The sequence below is a fragment of the Embiotoca jacksoni genome, unplaced genomic scaffold (genome assembly GCF_022577435.1).
Source record: "Embiotoca jacksoni isolate LCO1_2020_lvr unplaced genomic scaffold, fEmbJac1.0.p SCAF_32, whole genome shotgun sequence".
NCBI lineage: Eukaryota > Metazoa > Chordata > Actinopteri > Embiotocidae > Embiotoca > Embiotoca jacksoni.
The window spans coordinates 1,845,204-1,858,162 of NW_027185384.1; the positions used below are offsets into that span (position 1 = coordinate 1,845,204).

Consider the following 12,959-nt stretch of genomic DNA (forward strand, 5'->3'; position numbering starts at 1 on the left):
TGTGTGTGTGTGTGTGTGTGTGTGCGCGTGCTGTATGTGCGAGTGTGTCCTTGTTCTTGTGATCTTTGGATGAATACAAATCAGTGTAAATATGTGAATCCCCCTGTGGGCATGCATCTGCATGTGTGCATGGCACCCTGGTCTTCGTCCTCGTGTTCTGTCCGTATGTTTTAAATGAATCCTTTATTCTGCCTTGTGTTCGCTGGCTTTTTGGAGCCACTTTGATTTTGTCTCGTGATTTTTCTTGAGCTCCTTTCTGGCACTGGGGAGGGTCACAGTCTTGGTTCTTACACGACCTTAAACAAAGGAATGAAGCCATATTTAATTCATGGCTCTTCCACAGCGCTGTGGTCTCGGCTGAGTGTCGGCACTCGTATCAAATGTGATGTAATAGATTCACCGGACCTCTTTGTCGCTGTCAATCAATTTATCACAAACTATTGTTTACAATTAAGGGCAAGCATGGACAGTGTTGTCTAAGCAGAATATTATTTCCACGTTTTCTGCTTCACAGATACTTATTAATGTGACCCACCTCCTCGTGTTTGTGTGTGTGTGTGTTTGTTTGTTTGTTTGTTTGTTTGTTTGTTTGTTTGTTGTAGTGGTCGTTTGATGCGGGACCGCTCCCAGTCCAGTTTCTCCGTGTCCTACAAACACATGAAGAAGAGCCCGTCCCTGCAGTCTCTGGACAACATCTCCATCGACAGCTACCTGATGGAGGACGGAGACAACTACAGCCTGCTGGAGAGAGGTGGAGCAAACACACACGCACGCACGCACGCACACACACACACACACACACACACACACACACACACACACACACACACACACACACACACACACACACACACACACATGCTCACACACAGTATTAATCATAATCAACCAGGATGGACTAACTGAAAAGTATTTTTGTAGCCTAAGGTAATCTTCACTATAGATTTACTTGCAGGCACCTGTTTAGACCAGAAGGTGGCAGCGTTGTGCTGGTTTCTCCACAAACACGCCTCTTTGGAATAAAGTATGCAGTGAAAAAGCCAAATGGCATCTGAAAGGAGGAAATGCGTACTTGTTTGTGAGAGTCACGTTTATATGTCTTTATGCGGCGTCCAGACGATGTGTCCATCTCGGGCTTCAAGGATGCCATCAGCGAGCAGAGCGCCACAGAGAGCGCACCCGAGGCCGTGACTGGTCAGGAGGCGGAGGGAGGCGTGTCGCCCGACACCGTCAGCGCAACGTCCCAGAGCATCGACGAGCCCACCAAGGACATAGTAAGACACCAAAACATTAGCCTAGAAATGCATTCATCTACTGTGCTGCTTCATGGGAACAAGAATACACACCGAAAGCACTGAATGAAAACCAAAACATACAGTATACGCGTCAGAAACCCGGCTGACTTTTCATCACGTATCGACTATAATTTCCCGCCTCCTTGCGCGTTTCCTTTCCCACCAGGTGTCGGTTCTGGTGTTGAAGGTGCAGTCGGTGTGTGTGGGCATGGAGGTGGTGGGCGAGAGCACGGCCGTGGCTCTGGAGGTGGGCCAGGTCACACCCAGCCAGCTGGGCAACGTCAGCCTCAGGCAGTACCTCAGCAACCGCAGCCTGGGTAAGAAGTGCAGGTCTACATGCATATTTTATTTCTCTCTCGAGGCTGAGCATGACACGTAAAGCTTTGAATATGATGCGTTTGTAACTTACCTTTTTTTTTTTTTTGCACGAGTTATAGTTTGGAGTTCATTGTGTATTAAATTTCACGGTTGCAATGTGTAGCACCTAACATTGCCGGTTATTCCAGGTTTACACCAAACTTCCATATGAATATTGTCAAATTAATATATGATGATGCATCATAATACCAACGTATTTAGTGAAACATATTGGGAAAAATGCTGAGTCAAGAAAAAGCCAGTCGTACGTTAGTTATTATGGCGAGATTGTTGATTAAATCAAACAAGCGAACCAAAACACAGAGTGGAAGAAGGCTGCATGTTTTTTCTGACATTAAAGTTCAAGGACCAGTGTGCAGGATTTAGGGGGATCTATTGGCAGAAATGAAGTATAATATATGGAATATAATATTCATAATTATGTTTTTATTTTTTTAAATTTTATTGTTGTGTAATCACCTGAAAGTAAGAATCATTTTGTTTTCAGTACCTAAGAATGAACACTTAATATCTGCATCGGGAGCGGGGTCCTCTTCCACGGAGCCCGTCGTGTTTTTACAGTAGCCCAGAAAGGACAAACCAAACACGGGCTCCAGAGACGACCTTTCACATGTTTCGCAAGTTTCTCAGCCACATACCTTGCTTACCTGGAAGGAAAGGAGTGATGAGAAAGGTGTTCAGGTGATTGCAAGCCTGCAACCTCACCACTCGATGTCACTAAATCCTTCACACTGATCCTGTAAAGCTTTAAAGATGAAAATGAAGGGAGATTTGTCAACATTTATGCACATGTCGCATGAGCGAGAGAGAGGAAACACACGTGATTAAAAAAAAATAAAAAAAAGTCCCAGAGCGGACTTGAAGCTGAGTTTGGTGAGTTTAAAACCACCAGGATGCTTCATGAAGACACGCCCCCTAGCAGACAGATGGAGGACAGCTTCAGGACATTTCGTGCTCAACAGACAGCAACACGAGCGGGAAGCTGGAAGACAGAGAAAAGAACTTTACTATTCAAGTCATTTTGATGCAAAAACAATACCAAACATTTAATGGTTCCAGTTTTGGTGTCTCCCCAATTTGAGCATTAATTACTTATCTTGGTCTGACATTGTAGAAATTGTATTCATTTGGAGGGTTTTACAGTCTCTTGGACAAAATATGATATTTCATGGCGTCATGTTGAGCTCGAGAATCAACCTATTCATTATCTGGGAAAGTAATTGGCAAATTAATCCATCACGAAAATAACTGTTATTTTTGAATTCCCCTAGTTTTCTAGTTAGCCGTTATTCCTTGTGTACAGGCACGCGCACATTTACACACTAACGCAGCCACCACCTCCTTTTCTTTTTATTGACCTCCCGTACCTCCCCACAGGTATGGTGTGTTCAGTACCAATACCTGCTCAAAGCAGCCAAGGTAACTGCTGTGTGTTAATTCACCATCTGCAAGCTTAACATGCATGCTCGCCTCCGCGCGTCTATGTCCACCCGTGTGCGTGTGCAGAGTTTGTGAGTTCCTTCCAGTTTGTCAGATTTCATTTCCAGACTCAGGACTTTGCTCGACGGCATGCACTGCAGACGCACTCAGAGACAGCGTGTTGCATCGCATGAAGTGCTCATTGTTCTGCAGCAGGCGGGTTAATGTGATACTAAGATCTCTCTCTCCTCCTGTGTGTGTGTGTGTGTGTGTGTGTGTGTGTGTGTGTGTGTGTGTGTGTGTGTGTGTGTGTGTGTGTAAATTTGACAGTAATGGAGTGAGTGGTCCCATTGTTTGCAACATTAGGCCAGCAACCTTTAAACGTGCCAGATTCAAATGAACTGCTACTTGTGTGAAGACAGTTTTAACCCCTTAATCTTCCCACTCTGTCCTCTGCCTAATTTGCCCCCTTCCTCTCTCTCTCTCTCTCTCTCTCTCTCTCTCTCTCTCTCTCTCTCTCTCTCTCACGCCTCTTCCTCCTCTTCCTCCTCTTCCTCCTCCTCCCCCTGTTTCTCCTTCCTCATCTCTCCACTGCAGCAGACTTTGCAGTTTCAGTCCAGTGATTCAGGCAATGAGAGAAACGCCAGCTTTACCCCTCGCCACCTCTTCCTCCTATCTCACAAGAGCAATCCTGCCTCCTCCTCCTCCTCCTCCTCCACCTCTCTCCTCTCTCCGTTTTCCTCCTCCTTTTCCTCCTCAGTCTTCCCTCCAGCTCCTACTCCGTCTTCCTTCTAATCCTCCGTCATTCACCCGTGCCTCCCCACCTTTCCTCTCCGTCAGTGTCTCTCCCTCTCCAGGCCATATTTTCTCTCCCCTCCCTTGTCTTATCACAGTCGTTCAGTCTCTCTCCTCCCTCCCTCCCTCCCTCCCTCTCTCCCTCCTTACCCACTCCCGTCTTTTCTTCTTTCCCTCTCTCTCTCTCTGTTTGCTGTTTGCTTCGACCCTCGCTGCTCAGGATTGAGAGAATATGTCATTTTATCTGAGGAAAGCTGACAGCAGTGTGTGTGTGTGTGTGTGTGTGTGTGTGTGTGTGTGTGTGTGTGTGAGAGAGAGAGAGAGAGAGAGAGAGAGAGAGAGAGAGGGAGAGAGAATGTATAGTGCGTCCTCTGAGTGTTTTTGCGTCTTGAAATTGCTCTGTGGTATTAACCCTCTCCTGACCTTCCTTCAGAGAGCATATTAAAGGGAAGTGACGCACTTCTCACTGTCGTAATAAAAAGATGTATTTCTTACGTGGCCATTTTCATGCCTTGCTGAGTGTTTCTATTTGCAACTCGTGGTCTCTCTCTCTCTCTCTCTCTCTCTCTCTCTCTCTCACCCCCATTTACAAACTTGTAGCTGTGATTGTGTGCTTGCCAAGTGAATGTGTCCTTCCGTGTGATGAAGAAGCTGTAAAACGAGAGATTTAATAACCTGCTGTCTCTCCACCCTGACTTTTATCACTTCATGTTTGCCTTCTTTCTCTCTCTTCACTGTTCTCGCCTCCTTTACTTCTGTTCTCGATAAACCGGAATCCTCTCATCATACTTTGCGGCACTCGGTGTCAAACACGGGTCGTTCAGGGGTGAAACGCTTTTTCTATATTGGTACCAAATCTCTCGGAGCTCCGTTTTGGCGAGCGTCTTCGTCGCGAAAAGCAGAAAAAGTAATTAAATGGTAAAAAAAAAACTTGACTTTGAATCCTCTGTACCTGAGGTAGGAGTTTCCACCGAGTCCTCAGAAATAATTAAACATCGCTGCTGTGAAGAGTCTGTCGGACTAAACAAAATCTCCCTCAGCCCACCTTTTTTTTGTTTTCTTAATTCCTTCCCGCTTCTCTCTTCCCAGCATACTTACACAGCTTTTACTTCCTCCCACTCCTCTTACTGATATTCTCTCTTTTCAGTCATCCCACCTCTTACTTCAAGCTTGTTTAAACCTGACATCAAAATGCACCTTTTACTCAGAGTGAGCAAATTTACTTAAAAATCAATCTGTAAACGCACTCGGCATGACCTCCAGTTGTTTTTTGTTTTTTTTGACACATTTTGGGAAGTAAGGAATCTCCCCGAGCGGCTCGAGCATCTTTTAAGCGGTCGTGTTGTGATGAAATGCGACGTGTGAAGAGAGTCAGTTCAGGAGAGGGAGACTGAATTAATTAGACTTCATTCACTTTTGCCAACTAACAGCAGCGAAGCAATCAGCTAATCATCCCGGATCACGTTTGATTAGCTCATTAGATTATTAGATGTACGCGGCCTCCAGTGCAGATGAGTCACCGTTAATGTTTTCATGTTGAGAAAAGAGGAAAAAATAAATAAAAAATAGAAACACAGAGATGTTTTGATACCAGCGTACACATAGATCATATTTTGACTTATATTTCATAGATACCAAACGGACTGACACCAGATCTTTGAGGCCAGTGTCGATATAAATGTTTAGTAGTTTAAAAAAAAAAAAAAAAAATTTGATTTCTTACCTTTTTTTTTTTTTTTTTATTGTGAAAAACCGGGATATTTTATAGCTATATAGATATTTTCTGAATTGCAGTTTCTTGTTACTATTCCTCCGGCGTATACACAGTGCCCGTACTCCTGCTGCAACAAGCAGCTCATTTCTAATTTCACCGTCTTAAATACACAGTTTCAGCCAAACAGCGGTCTGAAAGGCAAACGGGTCAGATGTTGGGGTCGACACGGAGGTCGGGACGCTTACTGTCAGATTCGAGAAGTTCTTATTTCACGTTCGGGTGTGTTTTAATGTCAGGTGCGTTTCAGCTGAGCCGTCTCGCTCCACACCGAAGCCGACGTTTTTCCGCCGCTAACGGCCGCCTCCGTCTCCTCCGTCTCCCCCCCTCCCACAGCCGGCGGTGACAACAGCTCGGCGTCCGTCCGGGGCCCCCACCGTCCGGAGGTGCGGGCTCGCCTGGAGAGCGGGCCCTGCGCCGCCGCCCACTCCCCGCTGGCCGAACGCAACGGCTTCCTGCAGCTGCAGCTCCAGGGATACCGAGCCAGCTTCTTGATGTCCACGCTGCGCAACCTCGCCCACTTCCTGGAGGACGACTCGGCGCCGCAGGTGCTGCCCATGGAGATCAGCGTCAGGGACACGCACGTCAACTTAAAGGTTGGTGTTTGGTTCGGCGCCGGGTTCGCGTTCCCCGCATTCACGGTTGGGAGGTTTGTGCTTTTAGCCCGAGGTTGTTGTTGCAGAGAACGCTACCTGCGACGTTTCCAGCTGCAGTAATGGAACCTATAACTCACCGTTACAGAAGCTGCCGCAGAGTCAAATATTTGGAATCTTTTCCTAATTGGAATTTGGATTCCAGCTGAAAGTTTAATGACATAGAAAAGGCCGTTCTGCTTCCTCTCTTGGGTTCCTTCACGGGTGAGTGGACTTGCTGTGGAAACGATGTGGAAGCCTGAATGTGCGTAATTTCTCTCTCTTTCTGTCGCCGCCGCGCACACACACACACACACACACACACACACACACACACACACACGCACACACACACACTTCAAATGTAACACTACGTCGTCCCAACAACATGCGCCGTCTCTCCCGCAGGATGACGGCCCCCGTGACAACCCCTCCGACTCCGAACCCTCGCCCATCACCCTCCACGTGGACAGCCTCGTCATACACCGGAGAGACGACGGCTCCTTCTCTATAGGAGGTGACAAACCAGCGCACATCTTACACCTGCCAGATATTTCCCGCCTTCACTCCTGCGCTGATTCACTGCAGTTATATAAGACGGTCCTGTCGAATGCTTTTTAAAGTCCACACATGGTACATCCAGAACTCCCTCCCGTTGTCTTCTTACTCCTCCTCCTCCTCGTCCTCCTCCTCGCAGTGGACGGAGCGGCCGATGCCAAACCCAAGGAAGCGGGTTCGTTGATTGACAGCTGTCTGAACCCGGTCCCTGAGACGGCGGGCAGCATCTGCAGCGTGCCGAAGGCTACGCAGACCCAAGCCCGGCCCAGCAGCCCCCCTCCTTCTACCAGGGAAACGGTGAGACACACACACACACACACACACACACACACACACACACACACACACACACACACACACACACACACACGCCGCAGCAGTAGAAAATATAATTTCCCGCCCACCACATCTACAAATCTGAAGATTTCACTGAAATGAACGCGGCCACGTACTTCTGCTCGTCTTCTCGTCTCTTCCTCCTGCAGTGCAAACGGTGAACAAGAAGATCCTTTATTTCCGATTGATCGTTCTGCAGGCCGATACAAAAAACACGGAGCGCCAGATTTTGGTTTCGTGCAGCTATTCCAGTTCTCTGTTTGGCTTCTGTCATTTACAGTGGGAGTGAAATTTATCAATTTATTCAAACTTCGAAGTATTCCATTTTTGAATCGGGGAAAATGAAGGCGTACAGTTACATAAGGCTTTATAAGTTCAAATATAGATCATCATACATTCCCAATTCCCATTCTAATACCAATGACTTTTATAAATATGATTTATAACTTTTTATCACACGCAGCTCAGGTCTGTTTAGAAAAAGGCCACAACTACTACTTGTTGGTCCGTGTTAAAAGAAACGCTCAGTCTTGGTAAGAGATGGGAACTGTGAATGAGATTTCTTTTCACGACTTTTCATCATAGTGTTGAAGATTAATCGAGAAAGTAATAGTCAAATTTATCAATAAGGAACATTATTGTCAGTTGAAGCCGTCAAGAAAAATGTCAAAAATAGGTTGTTTTTAGTGTTTGAGCAAACCAATGCCGTATACCTCTTTAAGACGAGCCTCCTTTTCACGTTTAAAGGTTTGGATCACGGTTCAGAACGGTCACACGGCAGTTTTTATTTACTGTGAAAGTTTATTGCTGACCTCAGACATGTGAGCTTAACAAAAGCAATTCCTCGCTCCGGATGCTATTTCTGGTCATTCTCTGCGGCTTTCAGCCCCACCTCGTGGCCTTCACCGGCGGGTGGACTTCGCTAAGTTACTGTGGGATATGTGTGAACTCCACCGGCTGTGCAGGTTCTCAATGCAGCCGCGCTGACTCCTCCCTGCGGTCTCCCGTCGTCGTTTGCTTCCAGATGCTGATGGAGGAGAACGAATGTCTGAAGGTGGAGCTGTCCAGGGCCAAGATGGCGCTGGCCGAGGCCCAGATGGAGAAGGACTCGCTGCTTCACCGCATGAAGAACCTCAAAGTCAACACCAGCTAGACCCGGCTCTCTCTCTCTCTGTCTCTCTCTCTCTCTCTTTCTGTCTCTGTCTCTCTGTCTCCTCACCACCCCGTCAGTCATTCAGGCCTCACAGGTTCGGCGGCGACGAGCACGGACACCGAGGGACAGCGGCGGGCGGCGGGTCAGCGAAAAATAATGAACACCGAGTAAAAAGAAAAGAGGAATTTTCTTACTGCAACGGCTCCGTTTACACATAATCTGCTGCGTGAGCCGCATCATGACTTCAACATAAAGCAACGACGAGTCTGTGAGAAGACTCGGCGTTTTCATCGGTCTTGTGTTCTCCACTTCGGTCTGTGGAGGCTCGGTACACTCGGAGAGTTGAAAAGGGAGAAGTGACATTTTGTGTGTGTGTGTGTGTGTGTGTGTGTGTGCGCGCGTGCGAAAGAGGATGTCATCTAAATCCTTGGTTGTGCCTACAGAAAACCCTTCCCACACTATTCCTGTTGTTTCAGTTCAAACCAGAGTCATCACAGCTTATCTCCGACGAGCCTCCTGTAGGTGTGAAGGAACACTGAATGTCCTTATCTTCAGAGGAATGTCTCCCCCCACCCCACCCCACCCCACTCCCTCCCCACCCCCACCCCTCCTAAAAAAACAACAAAAAAAACAACAACAACAACAAAAAAAAGACTTTATTTTGCACTGCACTCGAGTTCAATTTGTAATTTAGTGCTTTCATATTCCGAGGGGGGGGGGGGGGGGGGGGGGGGTTTGCGAGATGAATCACGCTCCCGCTCGTCCTCAAAAGTGTGTACAGTGTAAATTCTACAAGAATGTGAACACACGACTATTTTCTACAGAACTTTGAATGGTTATGCAGTGTTTCAGTTGAATGTGTTTGTGTGCGTCTCAGTCAGAACAAGCATTTCATTACATGAAGTAGAGGATGCATTTCTATCTTGACAGTTCCACGGCTTTGCCAGCAAAATGCCCCACACTACTCTTGTGTGCCCCACCACCCCCCCTCCCACCTCCCACCCCGACCCTCACCCACCTCTTATTTTTCTATGTGTAAATAGCTACTTCAACATGTGCTGCACTTTTAAAACTGAGGCGCTGTAAATACAACAAACCAGAACTGTGAGCGAACAAGAGCTTAAAAAAAAAAAAAAAACAAGACAATAATTTGTGTGAAGTAGGAAGATAAGGGCGCATTAAAGCTGCCTGACTACGTGTGTCGAAGTGTGTGTGTGTGTCTGTCTGTGTGTGTGTGTGTCATCATGTAAAACTTCTAATCTCTAATGTAATTTTTTTTTTTTTCCACCCGACGACCATATCTGCTGCTGCTGCTGCTTCATGCTTTTACGCCTGTGTGACGAGTAGATGTTAAAAACAACTCGAATCGACTGACATTTCTAACAGCACAAAAAAACAAAAACAACAACTGTTAAAAAAAAAAAAAAAAAAGGGGGATAGTTTTTAAGCTCTCAAAACTTCTCAAATGCAACGAAGACAGTGACGGATGCAGAGCAGTTAAATCAGTCGACATATGCAACCGTACTCCTGCTTGGCCCAGTTCATTTCAAACTCTTAAAAAAAAAAAAAGAAAAGAATAAAAAGAGTGCAACACAACCGGGTTTCAGCACAAACGTGGGACGGAAACTTGAAATGTCAGGAGAATTTTAACGCAACCGTGTGTGAAGATTTTTGTACGGAAGCTGAAATACGGCCAAGTTTGCAATATTTAAAAAAAAAAAAAAGTTGTTATCTTGACATCGCAAGTTAATTATTTCGTTATCTCAGGAAAACAAAATGCAGTCCTCTTATTACTGACGGTTATCACGGATCAGGAGGGCTACGCCTGGACCAACAAATGTGTTGCTAAATATCCAAAAGTGTCTGCAGGCTCGCGCCTGGAGAAAGTGGCGATAATAAGATCAATTAACACCGGAAATCTGCATTTTTAGTTTTTTTTTTCCTCTCGAGACGACGGAATAATTAACTCGGGGATCTCATGATTTACAACATTTCAGAAATGAACGGCGAGCAGTTGTTCTCGGCTTCCCGTACTTCTGATTTGTCAGATAGTGAATGTTTTCTTTTTCATCATGTTTTTCCTCCGTTCTATCCCCGGCTCTCCTCCTCCTCTTTTTTTTTTTTTTTTTTTGAGAAACTCCACCTTCTGAAAAGGGAGAAAAACAACACGAATAATAACAAGTTGTATTTTGTCTGTCAAAGCTGCTGAAATACTGATTAAAAAAAAATAAAAATAAAAGGTGTTCAATTTAAAAGGTGTCGCCTTGTATGAGTTTCTGGCGTTGGATATTTTGAGAACTTGTTCCTTTTGTCCTCTTTTATTAAATAAATCGCGTCAATCGTCGGAGCTCGTGAATATTGTCGGTAGTTTAAAAAAACAAAACCTTTTTCTGTCTTCAGACAGTTACTGAGTTTGACAAATTTAGACACGTTTTGTTCTTTTTCACCAAGATTTATGATTTTGGAACTTTTTTTTTGTTGTTTTTGTTTGTTTTGATGACACGTTTATATTTCCAAGTATCATTTCAGGCCCGGTGCTGAAATTCAGACATTGTGGGGACATTATAGTGTCGAACTTGTTCCCAAGGACCCTTGTGGCTCTTTCATCAAACAGTTTTGTCAGAAGTCTCCAGGTCGATGCAAAATCGTTTTCTTTTTTGAGGCGAATCGGAAAGTGCTTTTTGTCACCGAGGTTTTTGATTTTAAACGTAAAGTTTTTCTTCGGGTGTCTTCAGACTACTTCAACAATTTAAAATTGTTCTTCTAAAAAAAAAAAAAAAGGTGTAACAATAGAAAGTATCGACATCGACGCAGAAATGTAATGTCCACGCCACGCTTTCTTCTTCTTTGTCGAAACCTGGTGCTTACATTACCCAGAATGCAACACGTGTGGTCTTCACCACCTCCAGCCGATGATCACTTTGCGCCGTCTCAAGCAAACTTTACTTATTTTCACATCGGCATCAGGTTGTTTTTTTTTAGACTTGTGACATCAGTTAAGTTCCCTTTTTACGCTCTTAAATTTCAGTTAAGTTCCCTTTTTTACTCTCATTTCAATAAAACCCAAAACGAGTACATTTTAAAGAAAATGTTCTACACCCTTTTTACCTACCCACATTGAAAAGTTGGTAGATGATGGGGTCCAACAGGTGGAAAAATTCTCACCGTGAAATTTAGCCAACGGGGCGGGGGGGGGGACACCACGGATCACCAGTCCCGAGTAGTTTTTTTTTATTTTTTATTTTTCTTTGCGATCAATAAGCCTTTTTGTTTTGTTTTTGTTTATTAAGGGAAATTTCCAAGAATTTGCTGATTTCAGCTTCTCGTCCTGGTTTGCTGTTTTTTTTTTTGTTTTTTTTGTTTTTTTCCATTTCATGGGAGCTTTAGGTTGTTTTTTTTTAATCATCGACTGTATGCAGGGATATACGCAGTCCATAGTTTTTATGTGTCGCTACGGCTCCAGAGAAAGCAGCAGCAATACCTCGGTTTAATATAATCAATTAGTTTTGTTCAGTGATAATTTATCACAAAAGGTGAATCAATAATTTTAATCGTAATTGCAGCACTGTCACTGCTGTTCAGAAAACCTCAGCTATCAATGTCCTTGTATCATTTTTTTTTTAATTGGTTGATCTATAGAATAATTATTCAGCCAGAATAAGATAATCAATATGTCATTCTTTATGCCAAACTGGTAAATATTCTGTGGTTTCAGCATCTCGCGTGGAGATTAGCGACAGAATATTGATTCTGCTTTGGATTTTTTTTTTTTTTTTACTACTTTCGAACGTTTTATAGACCAAACATTAATTAATTTATTGCAGCTCCGGATAAGATGAATATTGAAACAAATCGTCAGTTGCAACCCTGAAATCATCTGAATCAGCTACAGGTCTGGCACGGCAGCTCCAGGTGGGAGCACTTGAAGGCAGCATTTTTCCTCTAAATTCCAATTAAGCAGCAGAGTGAAGGCAATCAGGCGGGTCCCAGCATGCACTGAGCGGCGGGGTGGGGGCGCAGTGGAGAGGGAAGGAGGAGGTGGTGTCCGTTTCACAGACTTGACACATCAGAGCAAAATAAAAATCCCTCTTCTGCCTTCATTCTGCACAAGCCCTGCGCTGACATGACTGGGAGGTTATTTTAGGATCTCACCTGTTTCCAAATCCACTCAGCAGCAAGCAGCGCCAATTGTTAAGGGAATCCGCCACCGGCACAGAGGAGGACTGCGCATGTGCGAGTTTGGAAGAATAAGTTTTTGGTCTGAAAGTGCCAAAAAGCGCAGCTGGAGGCCACGAGTGTGACTTTTTTTTTTTTTTTTTTTTTTTTTTTTAAAGATCCTAACAAAGGCATCGTCTCCCGTCGGTGTTGTAAGCATCGTCATCCACGCCCAGACCGTACAGCGAGTCTGGAGGGTCAAGCCAGGTAGAATAAGAGCGGCAGGTAGGCGGTTTGACTTTCAAAATAAGAGCTTAGAGTTAACACCAGGGCTGGGCTGTTCACCTCTGAAACCTTTCATTGGATGGTAGTTTTTTGTCAGTGGTTTGTATCTCCGGACGTGCATCTAATGAGTGTTTACTGGCAAATGGCACTAAAAGTAAAGAATGGTCGTCGAAGCCAGGTGA

General features: G+C 44.9%; 1 protein-coding gene across 4 annotated transcripts in view; it reads left to right on the plus strand.

The window, feature by feature from the left end:
• The window catches only part of bltp3b (bridge-like lipid transfer protein family member 3B), a 32,065-nt gene extending 21,473 nt beyond the window's left edge, over positions 1-10,592 (plus strand). For 3 of the 4 annotated variants that reach the window (XM_069164975.1, XM_069164978.1, XM_069164976.1), the window contains 8 exons: positions 603-751; positions 1,117-1,274; positions 1,462-1,612; positions 3,051-3,092; positions 5,995-6,254; positions 6,699-6,807; positions 6,988-7,145; positions 8,209-10,592. In XM_069164975.1, coding sequence (XP_069021076.1) covers positions 603-751; positions 1,117-1,274; positions 1,462-1,612; positions 3,051-3,092; positions 5,995-6,254; positions 6,699-6,807; positions 6,988-7,145; positions 8,209-8,337 — 1,156 coding nt within the window. In that variant the 3' untranslated portion in view covers positions 8,338-10,592. The remainder of the gene's footprint in view (positions 1-602; positions 752-1,116; positions 1,275-1,461; positions 1,613-3,050; positions 3,093-5,994; positions 6,255-6,698; positions 6,808-6,987; positions 7,146-8,208) is intronic. The other variant, XM_069164977.1, reaches the window with a different exon arrangement.
• Positions 10,593-12,959: the final 2,367 nt, after the last annotated feature.